Here is a 19,638-nt window from a genome sequence, read left to right as displayed (position 1 = left end):
TAAATGTAGATTTATAGTTTTACATCATGCAGACTGTTTTAGTTTTTTGATGAAGTATCAGAGGGTTCAGAAGGGTTTTTTAAATATATTCTTTCATGGGATGGGGGTGTCAATGGCAAGGCCAGCATTTGTTGCCCATTCCTAATTGCCCTTGAACTGAGTGGCTTGTGAGGGCATTTCAGAGGGCATTTAAGAGTCAACCACATGATCATGTGGTCTTGTGTAGGCCAGCCCAAAGGCAGATTTCCTTCCCAAAAAGACGTTAGTAAACCAGATGGGTTTTTACAATCGATGGTAGTTTCATGGTCACCATTAGTGAGACAAGCTTTCAATTCCAGATTTATTAATTGAATTTAAATTGCACTAGCTGCCATTGTAGACTTGAACCAATGTCCCCAGAGCATTAGCCTGGGTCACTGGATCACTAGTCCAGTGACGCTACCACTATGCCACCATCTCCCCATGGGTAATGTGGTTGATGTGGTGTACATGTACTTCCAAAAGGATTTTATAAAAAGTGCCACATAACAGGCTTGTCAGCAAAGCTAAAGCCTATGGAATAAAAGGAACTGTAGCAGCATGGATGCAAATAGGCTGCATGACAGGAAATGGTAGGAGTGAGCGGTTGATTTTTTTTTTTGATATGGAGAAAGTTATGGCAGATGAAATTTAATTTGGAGAAGTGTGAAGTGATGCACTTTGATAGGAACAGCAAGGAGAGGCAATATAAAATACAAGGTACAATTCTAAAGGGGTTGCAGGAGGAGAGAGACCTGGGAATATCTGTATACACACCGTTGAATGTAGCAGGGCAGATGGAGAATGTGGTTAAAAAGGCATACAGGAACCTGGTCTTAATAAATAGAGACATAAATAGAGTGCAAAAGCAAGAAGGTTATGACAAACCTTTATAAAACATTAGTTCAGCCTCAACTGGAGCATTGTGTCCAATTCTGGGCACCACACTCTAGAAAGAATATGAAGACTTTAGAGAGGTTGCACAAAATGTTTATGTGAATGGTTTTGGGGTAAGGGACTTCAGTTACAAGGATAGATTGGCGAAGCTGAGATTGTTCTTAGAAAAGAGAAAATTGAGACAAGGTTTGATAGTGATGCTCAAACTCATGAGGGGTCTAAACAGAGGAGATGGGGAGAAACTGTTCCGACAGGCAGAAGAGTCGAGGACCAGAGGACACTGATTTAAAGTGATTGGTGATTGAAATAAAATTAACATATTGAAAAGCTTTTCCACACTGTTATGGTGGAGACAGATTCAATCGTGGCTTTCAAAAGGGACTTGGATAAGAATCTGAAGTGAGAAAATTTGCAGGCTGCAGGGAGAGGGGCTAATTGAGTTGCTTTTGTAGAGAGTTGGCATAGACAATAATGCTAAATAGCTTCTTTCTGTACTGTAACCATTGTATTATTCTGTTTTAAGGGATTCCATCCCCTGCATTCTTTTTTCAGATATCTGGAGCCTGGGAGTTATACTTTTCATGTTGGTATGTGGCCAACCTCCATTTCAAGAGGCAAATGACAGTGAGACGCTGACTATGATCATGGACTGCAAATATACAGTGCCATCCCGTGTCTCCAAAGAATGCAAGGAGTAAGTAGAAACAACATTCCTATCAACTTGGTGTTTACGTGCTGGCTGTTTCTGTATAATCTTTAATATTTCTAAGTGATATACATGTATTTAACAAGATTCTGTATTTTAAAAGCTGTACTTTATATGTAAAGTAGGTATAAGCTGCACAGAAGTTCCAAGATGGTCATTTACGGCAAAATAAGACTGCATGATGCCAACTAGACATGATTCATGATATCCGTTAAACCTTATGCCCTACTTGTATAAAGGACCTTGGATTCATAGACAGTTTGGACAAATTTTTCCATTTTATGTAGAATCTCCAAAGTGGGCAGCTGTTCTGAATCTAGGCTGGTGGCTAATTTGAAGATGTCTGGAATGAGGATGTGGGAGATGATTCCCACATTCAGTACACATAAATCACTGCTCTTGCCCTTTCTTGCAGTTCCCCCCTTTTTTTGCCTGATTCCCAACACTACTGAGAGAAACTTGAAATAAAATGATTCAGCTCAAGTGTAGTGTTTGTCAATGGTGAGTGTAAAGTTTGAACATCAATGCAAGTAGCCAGCCATCCATGTTAGGAGAGGAGCAACTAGAAAGGAAAACAGACATTTTAAATAAGTTATTAAGGCTTTAATTTAAAGAAAAGGGCTAAGCAAAATGTTCAAGGTTTAAATGCATAAATGAATAAATAGGAATTATTTTAATTTTTCAATATGCCTGTTACCTTGCTGTTTATATTAAATAGTTGCTAAATTGACGCATGCAAGATCTTTTGATTGCACCGATGTGTTTTATTATGCTAGTTTTTCATCTGCTCTCTATAATAATAACAGGAAATGAGAAAGTTCCAACACTGCCTTGTTGTCGCACTTTCAGGAGTCTCTTCCCATTAATGTATTTTGAAAAGCTGCCTTTTCATATACATGAAATATTTCCTCTAATCCCAAAAATGACAGGCAATAATGCATTTTCTGATGTTCTGTCTTTGCCAGAATTTTTCTGTTCTGTTGGAAAATCCCATTTTTAATCTGTCTGAAAATTTAGTATTTTCTGTTCAGTGATATTCTTGTGTTAATCTTCACAACAGCAGCATATCAAGTTTGCCATTTAATAAGTGCTAGACTTATTAAACTGTGTTCTTCTACTCAATGTTACTTTTTTATTCCACTGCTCTTTTGAGTTTAATTTTACTGCCCAGGCTTGGCCTATCTTGTGTGTTAATTCCACAAATGGGGTTTTCCTGAGCATTCCTCACATTTAGTTCCATTTTCAGGTCGATCTACAGTGCTGTTCAATGTTTGGGTATTTCCATTTTCTCGTAAGTCATAGGCAACATTTCTGAACTGTTTCATTTTATGACTATCCCAACAGTCTTATTAATCGGATGCTGCAGAGGGATCCAAAGCGAAGAGCCTCACTGGAAGAGATTGAGGACCACCCCTGGCTACTAGGAATCGACCCCTCACCTGCAACTAAGTGCAACATCCCTCTTGTCTCTTACAAGAACCTCTCTGAGGAGGAGCACAATGGCATTATCCAGCGCATGGTGCTTGGTGAAATAGCAGACCGTGAAACCATTATTGAGTAAGTGTAGAGAAAGCCTAGTGGACAAAACGCAAGCGTGTATCAATGCCGGCTTTGTTTTCTGGAGTGTATCATAGACACGTTGTCTAGAATACTTGCACTGTCTAATTTCTGGCATTGATGGGTTTAACACTTGTATCACCCAACTTCAGTTTCTGAGTTGCGTATTTCTGAAAATAACCTGTTTAATAAGACTTTGATTAAAAACTATTGAGATGCAGTCGCAGCGAAAATGCATTTAAATGACGTGTATCAGAATATTTGTTGACGTACATGTGAAATTGTGGGAGGGCAAATTAAAAGTTATGCCATTATGAACTTTATTTACCAGTATTCACAACTGAATAGACATGAGAAAATAGAACTAGAGTGGGGTATAGAGTCACAAAAATATGAGTGGACAGGGAAACTTCACCAACTTTCTAAAATTGTAATCAACTTTCAGAAATACAATTTATAAAGTTGTTGGCTTCCATTGAATATCCTTTACTAGCTGTCAGTTCACTGCATATTTCTGAAAAACTGAATTTAATAAGTCAGCTTATTCATGACTGAGATGGGGAGGGCAAATTAGTTTGTAGAGGTATCTGTTTCCTGTCCCACTTACCCAGAAGTAAGAGTTGGTTTTATTTCAAATGTAACGGTTGCAAGAAAATAAATAGATGACACGTAATGGCACGTTTAACATTTCTCTCATGACATGATAATGTGGGAGTTCTTAGTAGTTTAATATCAGTAGATGACATACTACATATTACTATATAGCATTATGCTGCTATGGTGAAGCTGTCCCTTGAAGGCAGAAGTCATAGTAAAGGAGACTCTAGGCAACAGTGATCAAAACATGAGAGTTTCACATTCAGTTTGACAATGATGAGTGTGAACCTAAGACTAGTGTCTTAAACTTGAATAAAGGCAATTACAAGGGTATGAAAAAGAGTTGACTAAAGTGAACTGGGAAAATAGGTTAAGAGATAGGGACAGTTGAGGAGCAGTGGCAGACATTTAAGGAGATATTTCATAACTCTCAGCAAAGAAAGAAAGAGACTTATGAAAAGGATACACCATCCGTGGCTCCTAAAAGAAGTTAATGATAGTATTAAATGGAAAGAAAAAATGTACAATTTTTGGAAAATTAGTGGTAGGTCAGAAGATTGGACAGGTTTTTAGAAACCAGCAAAGAACGACCCAAAAAAGGGAGAAATTAGAGTATATGGAAACTAGCAATATTAAAACAGGTAGTAAGACTTTCTGCAAGTATTTAAAAAGGAAAAGAGTAACTAAAGTAAGAATTTGTCCCTTAGCAGGTGAGATTGTGAAATTGATAATGGAAAACAAGAAGATTGCTGAAGCACTGAACAGGTATTTTGTGTGCTTCACTGTAGAAGGCACAAAAAAACCCAAGAATAGTTAAAAATCGAGAGGCAGAAGGGAGGGAGGAACTTAAAATAATTACAATCACTAGGGAAAAGGTACTAGGAAAACTATAAAAACTAAAGTCTGACAAATCCATCGGACCTGACGGCTTTCATCCTTGGGTCTGAAAAGAAGTGGCTGCAGAGCTAAATGCATTAAATGTGATTTTTCCAAAGTTCCCTAGATTCTGGAAATGTCCCAGCAGATTAGGAAATTGCAGATGTGACACCTCTATTCGAGAAAGGAGGGAGACAGAAAGCAGGAAACTGAGAGGGCCAGTTAGCCTAACATCTGCACAGGGAAAATGCTAGAATCCATTATTAAAGAGAAAATAGAAGGACATTTAGAAAATCATAATAAGACCAGGCAGAGTCAATATTGTTTTGTGAAAGGGAAATCGTTTGACTAATTTATTAGAGTTCTTTGAGGAGGAAATGAGCAACGTGCATAAAGGGAAACCTGTTGATGTGGTGTACTTGGATTTCCAAAAGACATTCAATAAGGTGCCACATCAAAGGTTATTTCACAGAATAAGAGCTCATGGTGTAGGGGATAACATATTAGCATGGATAGAGGATTGGATGGCTAATAGGAAGCAGAGTAGGGATAAATGAGTCATTTTCAGATTGGCAAGCTGTAACTAGTGGGGTGCTACATGGATCAGTGCTGGGGCCTCAGCTATTTACAATCTATATCAATGACTTGGATGAAGGGACCAAATTTATTGTAGCTAAGTTTGCTGATGACATAAAGATAGGTAGGAAAGTAAGTTGTCAAGTGGACAAAGAGTTTACAAAGGGACTTTAGATTGTGAATGGGCAACAATCTGGCAGATGGATTATAATGTGGGAAAATATCAACCTGTCCACTTTGGCAGGAAGAATAGAAAAGCAGTATGTTATTTAAATGGAGAGACTCTACAGAAATGTGTGGCACAGAGGGACCTGGTGTCCTGGTACATGAATCACAAAAATGCAGTATGCAAGTACAGCAAGTGATTAGGAAGGCAAATGGAATGTTGTTTTTTGCAAGGGGAATTGAGTATAAAAGTAGGGTTAATTTGCTACAGTTGTATAGGGCCTTAGTGAGACTGCATCTGGAGTACCCTGTACTGTTTTCGTCTGCTTCAAGGACATAATTGCATTGGAAGCAGTTCGGAGACAGTTCACTCAACTGACTCCTGGGATAAAGGGGTCAGCTTATGAGGAAAGGTTGGACAGGTTGGCCTATTTCCCATTAGAGTTTAGAAGACTCGGAGATCATCTTATTGGAATGAGTAATACCTGGCGGGGATTTAACGGATGCTGAAAGAATGTTTCCCTTTTGGGGAGTCCAGAACTAGGGGGGCACAGTTTTAAAAATTAGGAGTTTGCCACTTAAGACTATATTTTTCCCTGAGGATCATTAGTCTGTGGAATTCTCTTCCCCAGAGAACATTGGAGGCTGGCTAATTGAATATGTTCAAGGCTGAGTTAGATTTTAGATCAACAAGGGAATTAAGGGTTATGGGGGGGCAGGCAGGAAAGAGGAATTGTGGCCAGAATTAGATCAGTCATGATCTTATTGAATAGTGGAGCAGACTTGAAGAATCAAATGGCCTACTCCTCCCAATTGTTATGTTCTTGTGAAGATTAAAATTACTCAACTTAATTATTTCATCAGGAATCTTCATAAGTTAATGTGCTTGTTGGGTTTGGCATGTAGCCTAGAAGTGGCCTTTTAGGACTATTATACTATTGTTTCATACAAAATGTGATGTCTAGAAAATAAATAATATGGACAAATATACGCTGTATAAAAACATTACATTTATTCCATATTTTCTCTATCGCTTTGTTACAACTGGAGAGAAATCTTTGGAAAAGAGACAGGAGTCCCCGACTTAATGTTAGGCACTTCTGATCTCCAGCCTGAGATAGAAATTTTCCAGCTTTTTCAATGAGAACTGTGATTAAACTCTGATTAACCTTAGGTTCTGTTTAATTGACAACAGTTGGGCATTGTGGCCTTAAGGATACCGCCACCTGGGTGGAATAACTCACTGCAGGACACGGAATAACAATCCTGTCATCTGACTTAGTGTGTGGAACTTGGTGGGAGATTTACTCATATAAGGAACACCTATTCCCTGATGAAGCTGACACAAACTTGCAATAAAAACTGTTTCTCCGCATTTAAAAGCTTGTGGAGAGAAAGGTTTTGTTCATGTGTAGCATTATGTTAGTGCAAAATCTGCTGTAATTTTGGTCACAGTTTGTCAGGTTTGAATATAACCATGAATTCAAGATACAGTAATATTCAATTTAAGCAAAATAGCACTTTATATGATGGATTACTTGGGAACTTGTGCTACTCTGTGCAAATAGGATAACATTTCTATAAATAAGCAGTTATCAGCATAGCATCTGTAGAATTAATGTGCCATAATTATTGCTTGTTGCAGGGAATTCCAAACAAGTGGCAGCTTTTTAACCAGTTTCAAATTTATTTGTCACAAAGGGTGCAAACAGTGTTTGAATTGAAGACATATTAGGCCCATTCTTCCTGCCTTACTGAGAGCAACAACACACCTGTCCTATGCCCCACAATTCCCCCACCCACCAAAACCCATCAGTATTTTGTGGTTTATATTACAAACATGTCGTTTTCTAAATAGCTACTAAAGGGTGCTTTTGCTGCTTGCTTTATTTTCTAAGGGCCCTGGAAAGTAACAAGTACAATCACATCACTGCCACTTACTTTTTGCTGGCTGAGAGGATCTTGAAGGAAAAACAGGAAAAAGAAGTCAGGAACCGATCTCCCAGTCCGAGCCATATCAAAGCTCAGTTCAGGTAAGGACAAACAGACTGATGATTAACATGGAAGTTCTAGAAGTACAGACACACACTTTCAAACAGAAATTTCTTAATCTTTGCCTCTAACATAAACATGCACTGCTTGTGTTGCTGGATTCCTGCTGGTTACAGGAGCCAATTTTATACTTAGTTTGTCATCAATGCTGCAAAAAGCTGATGTGAAATCCAGCACGCACACATACAAACTTCTGCATTATTGTGATAATTAGTTATCCAAATTCTGCACCAGGTTACATTTGGTGTGTTTTATTGAAGCTATTTAATGGAAATGTGTTTGTGATGAGCAAAGTATTCTACATATTTTTCTTTTGTTTGGATTTTGCCTTTTATAATGTTAATCTTTTTTGAGTAAATACCCTCGCACTGCCCCACAGTGTATAATGAATCCCTTTGAGGGTGTTGCCAGTCCTGGTGAAACTGCCTCCTCTGGCTGTCCACAAAATAATATTTTTGGTAGCCTGTCCTAAAATAGTCGTCACAAAATCTGGGACTGATCAGATGAAGTACATTTAATTCTAGATGCACAAAGGTGTTTGCAATAGCCTTTTCATATTTCCAGGCTTAGTTTAGTGTAAGCAGCTATTTTGTAAGAACTAAAGATTCTTTTTTACTGTAGGGTCACTGGATTCACAGGGAAGGAAAGTTTGAGTAATCAGTTTTCACCCGAGGAATCCTTTTCTCCCTGAGTTATCTCCCTGCTTTTAGAGTTTTGAGTGACCTGCTCTGCTAATCCACTTCCCTGCAAATACAGGTATCTGAGATTAAACGATTTGCAGAAATAACTAGGGTATAACTCTTAAACCCCTTGCTTTAACAAAGTGTTTTATTTTAAAAGCTACTTAGAGCTAGACGTATGCATTTTGATTGTAGAGTGCTTGAGGGGTGCCTCTCTTGTCCCCTAAATGAATTCAAACCCCACCACAGGACTTTTTATATAATCTAAGATGACATTTCAGTGCAATACTGAGGGAGTGCAAGGGGCTCTGTCTTTCAGTTGAGACATTAAACTGCCTACCTTATTCATGGGAAGGTAAAATATGTCATAAGGAGCAGGGCGATCCTTCCAAATTCCTGGCCAACTTCTATTTCTCGATCAATGTCACCAAAACTAATGAACTGGTCTTTTATGTCATCTGCTGTCATTGGGATCTTGTGAAAAAAATTCATTAATTTTGGAGTTCTTGGTCAAAGAACTTGTGCAAAGACTGAGTAGAATGTTCTGTGGCAGTGAAGGGCTTTAGGATGCTCCAAGGATGTTTTTAAGAAAAAATACAAAAGTACAATTTTCTTTCTTAAAAGGGTTTTGTTTTTGGTCTTTGGGTTTAGCGTACAAGGAAGTCCTGCCTGTAACTTTCCTTTTTGGTAGGGGATCATTGTCCTTATTGGCCTGGTGGATGGTATTACTGATGGGTTTTGATGGGTGGGGGAACTGTGGGGCAGAGGACAGGTGTATTGTTGCACTCAGTAAGGCAGGAAGAGTGGGCCTAATACGTTTTCAATTCAAGTTGGAGTTTGGACATCAGGTATTCAGGTTGGTTTATGTCTCCCAGGCGCTTCAGCTATGCTTCTAGTGGGGAAGTTTGCACTCAACCACAGTAGGGTGGTGTGGAGCCTGGGTGATTTCCCCAGAGTTGCATTAGCAGGCCTCTAAAACAGATGCTTGTCCTTGTGATCGTTAAAATGTGACGCATGCTTGGGTGCACAAAACATAATGTAATGGATAGCGAAGCATGTGTTTCTTGAATTGTGCAGAACAAGTTAGCTGAGTTGGTAAAGCAATAAATCTAGTCATTTGTTACTTAGTCATTCCATGGCTAAAACCAGCGGTGCCAATTGATGGCAAAGAAACACTGGAAATACATAGTGCTAAAAGCTTGATGTCAGAGACTTGCATTATGTCTAAGGGTTTCCCGAAGTCTCAATATGCTGGCCAGAGTTGAAACTGTTGTCTGGAGGACAGACTGCATCAGAGATTTCACCATCCATTTTATATTCCATGGTCATGGGAATAGGAACTAGTAAATGCAAATGATGGTGGTCTTGTTAGAGTAAAATAAAGAAATAGAAAAGAAAATCTGAAATTGAGCATTCTATGGAAAAGCAGAGGGATTTGTGGTTACAGGTTGGTGGGATATTTATGAAAGCACCTCTGGTCAGTAACGTTATCTAAGAGGGAAAGCTGATGGAGTTCTAGATTTTATCACGAGGTTTGGAATATAAAAGCTAATGGGTAATGTAAAACCTGTAGAAAACCTCTAAAATCAGAGGGTATGGTATTACCTCAGACTAAGCAAGAGCCTGATAAGTCTTTGCTGAGAGTCTTTTTCGCCCCCACCCAGATTGTGATATAATCCCCTCAAGCCTGTACAGTTAGGCTATGCTCATATAATGTGTAGGACTTACCAGGCAGAAAATCATATTGGTCAATTTTAGCCTAGATGATATGAAGTTCTGCCTCTCTAGCTTCTCACCAGCTCACTTTTCACATAAGGATTTCTGACTGCTGTTTGAGTGAGTGAGGTGTTATTTTCCAAGTGCAGATTTGCTGCAGAACTTAACATAGTTCTGTAAGGTTTGCAAAAGTTAATGAGATTCTCTCTTAATTCAACATATTACCATGGCCTCAGTTTCTGCAGTGCAAGACAGCTCGGCTGAGGCATGTACTTTGTGCTGAAAGATGATCGTTTCTCAGAAGCATGCCTATCTTTTCTCCGGTGGGTTTGCTACTCATCATTCGTGAAAACCCCAATTCAAGAATGCACTACCTTGTACCAGCTCATGAAGTGACCCGCATACTGGTCACCTAGTTGGAGCAACAGCCAATTTACTATAATTATGTCCGGAATTCCAATCAGTGTTTGACCAGCTTCATCTGTCAGGTATTATCACCACAACAGATCGAGTTAAGACTTAAATGATTTTCTCATCATTGGGTAAGTTAGTCACACCTACCATTCAGCATCCAATGCCACCATCAAAAGGAAATTGTTATTAGGTGAAGTGCCAAACATTTTATATGCTTAGGTGCAGGAAGTAAATAGAGTTTGATCCATTGCCTTATAGGACCTGCCTGAGCATGAAACACTTGATAACTTTCTGAGAAGAGCAGTTGTCGGGAGCCACTCTCTCAGCTTTGTTATAGGAGATGTACATCTGCAGGACTTGAAGTGTCTGTATTGATTCTCCCTTGAAATTCAAGAGTAGCGAGTACTGTTCCTTTAGTGTAGTGGATTTACTGGTTTTGTTCTCTCCACTGTTTGGAAAGTATTACTTCTTATCATAAACTTACTGTGATGTTGAGGGACTTGTTAAGACTGTAAGGAAGTATAATTAGCCTGATTGTCTAATGTTAAACATGACCATCCTGTGTATCATTAACTTGCTGAAATGTAAATCTAAATTTAACTTCAATACTAAAGTCTGGAAGGAAATGAACAAAATGGGTGAATTAAAGCTTTTTGTTTTCTCTTTCTTTCCCTGTTTTTGTTCAAATCTAGGCAGTCCTGGCCTACAAAAATTGATGTGCCCAAGGATATTGAAGACATCACAACATCACCCATCATCCATCCTGTGTCTATTCCTGTTGTCTGTTCACCAGCCCGCACTGCAGAGTCCATTATTAATGGGCACCGAATGAAATCTGGTGAGTCTGCAAAAAAAGAAGAGACATCAACCGTTGGGTCAGCTGGAAAGACTGGTGCAGGCAATAGGACGTGTCTGTTCAGGGTGGAGGAGGATGACGAGGATGATGAGGATGACAAAAAAGCAGCTCCTCTTCCCGCTCAAGTAGTTTTGCGACGTAAGCCTTCTATAACAAACCGGCTTACGACCAGGAAAAGTGCTCCTGTCCTCAATCAGATCTTTGAGGAGGGGGAGTCAGATGATGACTTTGACATGGATGAAAACCTGCCCCCCAAACTCAGTCGACTAAAGATGAACATAGCTTCTCCAAGCACGGTGCACAAAAGGTACCACAAGCGGAAAAGTCAAGGGCGAGGCTCGAGTTGCAGCAGCTCAGAAACCAGCGATGATGATTCAGAAAGCCGTAGACTTCTAGACAAAGATGGAGGATTTACTTACTCCTGGCATCGTCGTGACAGTGGCGAGGGGCCTCCGGGGAGTGGAGGAGATGGAAGTGGGCAGGGCAAACCGAGTGATGGTAACACTGGCCTTGACAAGAGCAGCCCAAGTGATGGTAACAAAGGTGGGAGCAGCCCTTCAAACGACTCCGGCGGGAGCACCAGCAACACGGGAACAACAACTCGCAGCTGTACAACCCAGGGAAATACTTCACCGTCGTCCAAAGCTGCGGAGGATTTGATGGAGAGCTTGAAGTTGATGAGTCTTTGCCTGGGTTCGCAATTGCATGGTGGCAATGGTAGCAGATACATCATTGAGCCAACTTCAGCGATTCGAATACATGAGAAATCAGCCTGGAAAATGTGCATTGCCTCCAGCAGTATAATGGAGCGAGCCGCTGCCTCCTGCTGCAGGAAGTCCTATTCTGACCAGGTGGCTGACCTGCTGAATGAGCTTGAAATGTCAAAAGAGAACAACATGAACTTGAAGAATAATGTTCTACAGCTACCTCTCTGCGAGAAAACAATTTCTGTGAATATTCAGCGGAACCCCAAGGATGGGTTGCTGTGTACCTCCAGTCAGACTAGCTGCTGTCAAGTTATTTAAATAGCCTAATCTGACTGTCCTTGCTGGTTACAGTTTGTGACTTACTTAGCACAGTGAAATATCTTTTTTCAGTCTTGAGCTTTTAAATGGACTTTGAGAGTTATTTATTGCTGTTTTGCTTTTGTTTGTTCAAAATCTTGACAATGCATGGTCTTTGTGCATGCTGCTTGCTATTACTTTTAATTTCCCAACAAGCAAAACATGAGCTGGGCAGAATTTTAATATCTGTATTAACTTGAGTTTAACATCAACCCGTTTGTTATGCTTTGTTAATGGAGCTAAATGCAGTTTAAGTAAATGGAGCACTTTGTAGCTCTAAATGTAGCACTTACGGGAGAATGCAACAAAATATATTGTTTTAAACCATCTGATCAAAGAACACAGGTTAAATGGCATACTCCAGTGCATCTGACAGAAAAGAACCAAAGCAATAACAGAAATATTGCCGCTCCTGTGTAAGTATTTCCATATTCCAAGGCTGATGAACGGCTATTCTGCAGAACAGCCACAATGGAGAGTCTTAACCTATTTGCAGTGAACTCACATCAGTACCAGTTAGTCCACATTGACTTAAACTCAGGATAAGGCAAACTTGAGCAGGAATTTTAAGGTGCTATAAATGGACAGAGATGGTGGTAAGTAACTCTGCCAGTGCTCATAACACCATGCTATCCCTTAATGGAGAAAGCACTGCACTCAGGCTAGCCTGTCTCTTCATCTGTGTATGTTTGCATCTGCTTGTTCTGTCAGTTCAATGGGGTAGGCCATGTACTGTAGTGACTGGAAATGTATGAAGCAAAGTTGTGTTGTCTCTTGCAGGCCAATAAGATGTAATTTGTTGGAAAGACTTGTCAGTGTAGCTGTGACTTTTTTTTAAATGTGAATTACTTGCTGCTTATGTGTTGCAGTGTAAGGTTTGAAATGCCTCCCACCCCTTTCCTGGCGTGGAAAGGGATAATCTACAGATACCTGCAGATTGACGTTTTAAGGCTTCAGACACACATTTATGATGACCAGTAGGAGAGATGGGTCAGTGCTGATTGAATCTGAATAGATAATGATCTGTTCCGATAGATAATCGGAACTTCAGTCATTTACAGGAATTGTCCATGTTTGTGTTAAATTTAATGGGGAGTAGCTTTTCAAAAAAAAAAACCAAGTGAACCCTTTCTAATCCATCATTAAGTCAGCTGTGTTTCAATCTGTAATAGGTATTGGATTTATTCTCTTCAGGGTTGTCCTCCCTAACGTCACAGACATTGGAAATCTCTGCATCTGCTTCTCTAAAATGTAGGTTTGTGGGACTCTGGAAAAACCTTCCAGTCAATCATCTAGTGATGAAGTACGTTCCAAATTAAATACTGCCTGTGAAAAGGGGTGGGTTAGTCATTTACACACACACACACACACTATATTAGCATTCCAGTTTTTAATAACCTGATTTTAATTGTGGAGATATATACATAGTGAAGGGAATTCACAGCAGTTGTGTAGTTGCACCTAAGTTTTTGGATTATTGTAAATAGTTTTGTTTATACAATATTTTATGTACAGCCTTGTGATGGCACCTTTTGGAACTCTCCTACCCTGTGTATTTGTACAAGAATTGTAAATATTTGTGTATACATGGTACTGAGGGTAACAGCAGTAACTATGTACAGTTGTCAATTCGTAATAGATTAATGTAGGTGGAAACACCCAATGTTAAACTTTGTGTGTGTTCTGGATGGAGTTGTCCCAAGTAAATGATTGTGCATGTGTTGTATCTTGTGATGCATCGTTTGGTGCAAAGAACAGAAAGAGTAACCACTACTTATGAATGTTATTGGACCAAATAATGTAATAGTCTGAAAATGTGGCATCCCATGCCCCAACCTGAATTCAAATTGGTATATTTACATCTGAATTAAATGGTGTGGCTGACTTATAATCAGTCTGTTGTGTCTTTCAAACCATGGGTATGTAAACTTTTATTTGCGTATGAAGAGACAGCCTAATCTTAGGGTTGACCTTTGCACATGTACACATGCTGCTTTGACAAAACTTAACACATCCTGTCTGCCTTTTGTTTCTTTTTTGCAATAACTCTCGCCCACCTCAATACCATTTCACTGACTGGCACAAAAGTTGCAGATTCCCTATAGCATTGTTGTAGTATGCTTGGTGACATTAGAAACATACTGTGGCCAAGTTGAAAGCTTTAGAAGAAACATCAGTACATTGGCAATTTATTCCCCCCAGTACCAGGCACTCATTATGGGATGTAATTAAATGCCAGTGCACAACCCTCTCCAAAAAAAATCCTTTGGGGGAATTTGTCTTGAATACTGTTGCTGCTGCCCTATCATTAGCAATATGACAGTTGTTATTCTGATAAATGCATGAATTGTGCTTTATTTGGATCCTAAACCATAAAAGTCAATATTTGGAGTCAGGTACTGTTTTCAGGAGGTTCCATGAAGAAACTGGATGCTCATGCAATATATGATCAAATTTTTGCGGATGGTGTTTATTCCAGTCCCAGGTTCTAGGTGAGACTGACTCGAGGCAAGGTCACCTCTTATTAAATATTCTCATTGATAATGTGCACTTCCTGTAAACTTCAGCTCATCCAAAACTCTGCTGCCTATATCTTAACTCATGGAAGTGGTGCATTTAGTTAGATTTGGCTAAAAATCCTAGCCCTTCCAGCATGCACACTCTGGCTGGAGTTATGGCAGGTAAGTATGGCTGGAAGAGCAAGTGATTGAGGCTGGGCTGTGTTTTGGAACCTTGATGCTTTGAGTAAAGCCATTAAGGGGTTCCAGGAGTTACTGTGGGTGCTAGCCAGGTGTCACTGACTGTGTAGCATCAATATCCTCGTTCTGGGCATATCCAGGATTCTTGGACTCATCAAACCAGCGTGCACTTCAGATCAGCCCTTACTGTACAGGTATAAAAACAAAAAACTGTGGATGCTGGAAATCCAAAACAAAAACAGAATTACCTGGAAAAACTCAGCAGGTCTGGCAGCATCGGGCTTTTTTGCTTACTGTACAGGTTTTTGCTTACTGTACAGGTGCTAGTCACTGGTATTTAATTCAAGGGACCCCTCACCCAGACCCTGCCCCATGTTCTCTGGCAGGATCAGCCGGAACATTCAACCATTGTCTCTATATTGTTGCCCTGTGTTCTACAGGCAATCATCCGGCCAAACTTGACCACAATAGCAAGTCGGAGCACCATCCAGTAGCTGTTAAAATCACTGAGGGTGGGAAGGGGAACAAAAGGTCTGTGATGTTTTTTAAATATATATTCATTCATGGGATGTGGGCATCGCTGGTTAGACAGGGTGGAGGATAGGACAGATTACATGACAAAAGGTTACATGGTGCAAGGCCAAAGGAAGAGGTAATGAGAAGTGAGAAAAAAGATTGTCTGGTGGAGGTGTGAAAGGTCTGAACACAATCTAAAGGAAATGGGGGAGGGGGATGGGGGGAACAAACAAGCAAAGAAACACAAAACACAACTGAGGTAGAGGTTATGAGCTAGAATTTTTGAACTCAATGTTTGTAAATTGCCTAATCAGAAGATCCCTGAGTTTGCATTGAGCTTCATTGAACCCTTGTAGTAGGCTGAGGACATAAAGGTCAGAGTAAGCAAGGTGGAGAATTGAAGTGACAGGCAACTGAAAGCTCAAGTCATATTTGTGGACTGAACAGAGGAGTTCTGCAAAACGGTCACCCCATCTGCATTGTGGTTTCCCCAGTGTTATGACACAGCCAATGGTAAAGGCTGAGTTCAAATCCCAGAGGGAAACTTGAAACAACTGTCATAATCCATTTTTTGCAATCTGTATGTTTCGAGATGCAGGCTTTGAATTTAGCAATAACAAGACCACCGAGTCTTGAGATTTTTTTTAAGCATTTATTAATACAAGATAAAATGTAAGCATGTACTTATGTCTGCAAAATTGCTACTATAATAGCTACAAAAATCTCCTAATTAATCTGACTGTCAGTTACACCCCCATTAAGGCAACAGTAAAACTCATAGATTTAAAGAGACACCTGGCAGAGCACACCCTGGACAGTCACATTCAAAATGAGTTTCTTTCAGCCCTGGGTTCTTGCAGACAGACTTTAGGCTTACAGGTTGGAGGCTTCTCACACTTGACGGATCTTAAAAGGGCTCTACCTTACAATTTCCTTTCTCCTTTATACATATCTTCTCTTTGAAAGTAAATTTTCCATTGTGTTACTATGTTTTTAATTTTACCTCTTCTAACAATGACATGCTTTGTTTCCACCAATATTATTAGTAAGTTTAAAAAAATAAACACATTGCTTGATGTCTTCTAACTAGGTGCAAGATTTCACCCATTCTTTTGAAAGCTTTATTTAAAAATGTAAATTGCCCCCTTGACACCTATGTTTCCAAACTTCCCCATGTTTATCTAATTATCATTTCAAACCTACTTTTTTCTATACATCCAAAGCCAGACTAGCTGGCTTTACTCTAATTAAGGCAAACACACACCACTAAACTCTATTTTAAAACATAATTTCCAATAACATTATAGATATTTATCTCTTTATGACATCCTCCTTATTGAAAAATGAACTGTCATAATTTTAAAAGATGGCTTCATTTTTAATAACCCATCTTACACTATCTCCTACACTTAACTATATACTTACACTACCCGATGCATGTATTAACATAATGTATATACAAATCCTTAGTATCAGCAGAAATCAATCCAGTTCAGTGTCAGGGTTTTGAAATGTCTAATTTTTCTTCAAGCTTCAAACTCTTGATAACACATCTGCAATCAGATTCTCTCACCCAGGAACATGTATTATCTGTAGATTAAATGGTTGTAGTAACAATCTCCGCCTAAACAGCCTTGAACTTTTATCTCAAAATTTGTTTAGAAATTCTATTGGTTTTTCAATCCCAGTGTCGTCATCTTGCAACAGTACGGCCACAATGCCTATATCGCTGGCATCAACAGTCAACTTAAATTCCTTGGCATAATTGTTCTCGTAGTTAATGCAGTTTTCAAACTATCAAATGACTTTTGACACTCCAGTGTCCATTGAAACTTCTTGTTTTTTAATAGTTCAGTCAGTGGAGCAACCACATTTGATTGGAGGGAAATAAATTTCAGAATCTTGCATTTCTACCTCTATCTCATCTACCACCACTAACACCTCCTTTTGGTCCTCTTCCCTGTCAAAGTACTTTTTAAGCATATTTACATGACACACCCTCTGCTTTCTTCTATCTGGGGTATTAAATAATTTATTTCACTCAATTTCTTTTCAATCCAGTAAAGCCCACTAAATCTTGCCTTTAATGAGTTCCCCAGTACTGGTAACAGAACTAGTACTTTCCAGCAAGAAAACTGAGCTTTAGCTTTCTTATCTGCCTTAACTTTCATCACTTGCTGTGATATCTTTCAATGTTCCCTAGCCAACTCACATGCTCTGTCTAATCTCTCTGAAGTTTGATACATAATCCAGGAAAGTAATTTCTGGATTTTGACCCACCAATTTCTCATAAATCAATTTGAGTGGTTCCTTTACCTCATGACTGTAAACTAGTTCAAAGGGACTAAAACCAGTCGATACATTAGGAGCGTCCCTAATAGCAAAGAACAAGAATGGTAGTCCCTTATCCCAATTCTGTGGATAATCCTGATGGTACACACTCATCATGGTTTTTAAAGATAAAAACAAAAAACTGTGGATGCTGGAAATCCAAAACAAAAACAATTACCTGGAAAAACTCAGCAGGTCTGGCAGCAACAGCGGAGAAGAAAAGAGTTGACATTTCGAGTCCTCATGACCCTTCAACAGAACTGAAGTTCTGTGGAAGGGTCATGAGGACTCGAAACGTCAACTCTTCTTCTCCGCTGATGCTGCCAGAACTGCTGAGTTTTTCCTGGTAATTCTGTTTTTGTCATGGTTTTTAAAGTTTGATGCCATCTTTCCAAAGCCCCTTGTGTGTCTGGGTGATAAGGTGTTGGCTTAAACTGTTTTATCCCTGTCATGAAGCTATTGATGTAATAATGTTCTTGGAAATTATCTTTTTTAAAAAAAGAGGGTTAGTCTGTTAGTGTGTCTTAATTGGATTAAAGACAGCTCGTCTGGGTGCTTTGATGTATACTAGTTTTGAGATGTAAGAGAAGCAGAGTGCATTTGCATTTTGTTAAATAGAGCATTCAAGAAGGGGAGTGAAATCTGGCACCTAGCTAGAAGAGACCACGCAATGTTTATATTAATAATAAAATTGGTACAATGAAAGGAGTTTTATTGTTAGAAGAGGTGGAGTTCAAAGGGGCTGGTGATACAATGAGAACTTAAGTTCAATGAGATGTGCTAGGTATAACAGATAACAGTTTTGTGTGTGCAGGGCAGAGGCAATGTAACATCAAAGCCTGTAAGCCCACCACTGTGTCTGCAAAGGAACCAAAGTGAAAGGAACCTCAGTTTGAATTTGTAAGGTGAAAATGCTTTACCTTGTGTCTGGTTAAAGTCTATAGGTTGTTACCTTAATGGAGGTTAGTTTGGGAATTTGTTAATAGTTATGATAGTAATTTGTAGCCATGTGTATATATTTAACCTGTGTAAATTAATAAATGTCTCATGTAGTTTGATCTCAAAACCTCTCGAACTGGTGGTCTGATTCCTGAATTTAAAGTTGCATCTCAAACATAACACTTTAAGCAACTGTCATAACCTATATTTTTAAGTTTCCCTTTGGGATTTTTAAATAACTCAGCTTTACCAACTGCATTGTCATAACAATCCCCAAATTGTTCATTACCTCCTTAAATGGCTGTGACATACAATCAGATCAGGGTTCAAATTTTATTTCCTTAGATAAACCATATCTTGTTAAAAATTTAGTTAACTTCCACAATCTTAATTGTAATATTTCTCAAAGGTATTGTTTCAGGAAACCTGGTAGATGCATCCATTATTATCATTAAATATTGATTTCCAATTTTAGTCTTAGGGAGGGGTCCTACACAATCAATCATGACCCTAGTAAAAGGTTCTTCAAATGCTGATATTGGGATTAAAGGTGCCAGCTTAATCACTGCTTGTAGTTTCCCTATCAACTGACATGTGTAATATGTTCTACAGAATTTGATTACATCCCTAAAAATCCTGGCTAATAAAAATGTTTCTATACTTTTGCCTGTCTTCCTAATTCCTAAATGTCTCTTCTCCACCCCCAACCCCCATTGGAATTTCATGAACAATCCTCAGTCTCATTTCTATACCCTAATGAGATAACAATCTGATGTACCTCCCTCCAGCTTTCATTTTCTGAGACATGATCCGGCCTCCATTTTCTCAATAAAATATCACCCTTAAGGTACTAACATTCTGGGATATATTTTGCTTCTGTTTCCGAGTAAGCTTTCTGATATAACTATTTTAATTGCAAATCCTTTTGCTGAAACTCAATTAACTGCTTTGAGTTAAACACTTAAACTGAATGGTCCTC

General features: G+C 39.1%; 1 protein-coding gene across 4 annotated transcripts in view; it reads left to right on the top strand.

Annotated features, from left to right (window-relative positions):
• The window catches only part of snrka (SNF related kinase a), a 35,062-nt gene extending 20,997 nt beyond the window's left edge, over positions 1–14,065 (top strand). For 3 of the 4 annotated variants that reach the window (XM_041189663.1, XM_041189665.1, XM_041189662.1), the window contains exons 3-6: positions 1,468–1,609; positions 2,966–3,178; positions 7,291–7,425; positions 10,947–14,065. In XM_041189663.1, the coding sequence (XP_041045597.1) occupies positions 1,468–1,609; positions 2,966–3,178; positions 7,291–7,425; positions 10,947–12,135 (1,679 nt within the window). In that variant the 3' untranslated portion in view covers positions 12,136–14,065. The remainder of the gene's footprint in view (positions 1–1,467; positions 1,610–2,965; positions 3,179–7,290; positions 7,426–10,946) is intronic. The other variant, XM_041189666.1, reaches the window with a different exon arrangement.
• The last annotated feature ends 5,573 nt before the right edge of the window (positions 14,066–19,638 follow it).

Source organism: Carcharodon carcharias, chromosome 6 (genome assembly GCF_017639515.1).
Source record: "Carcharodon carcharias isolate sCarCar2 chromosome 6, sCarCar2.pri, whole genome shotgun sequence".
NCBI classification, from domain to species: Eukaryota; Metazoa; Chordata; class Chondrichthyes; order Lamniformes; family Lamnidae; genus Carcharodon; species Carcharodon carcharias.
Note: the sequence above shows the minus strand (reverse complement) of the source record. Positions and strands in the feature narration are given on the sequence as shown.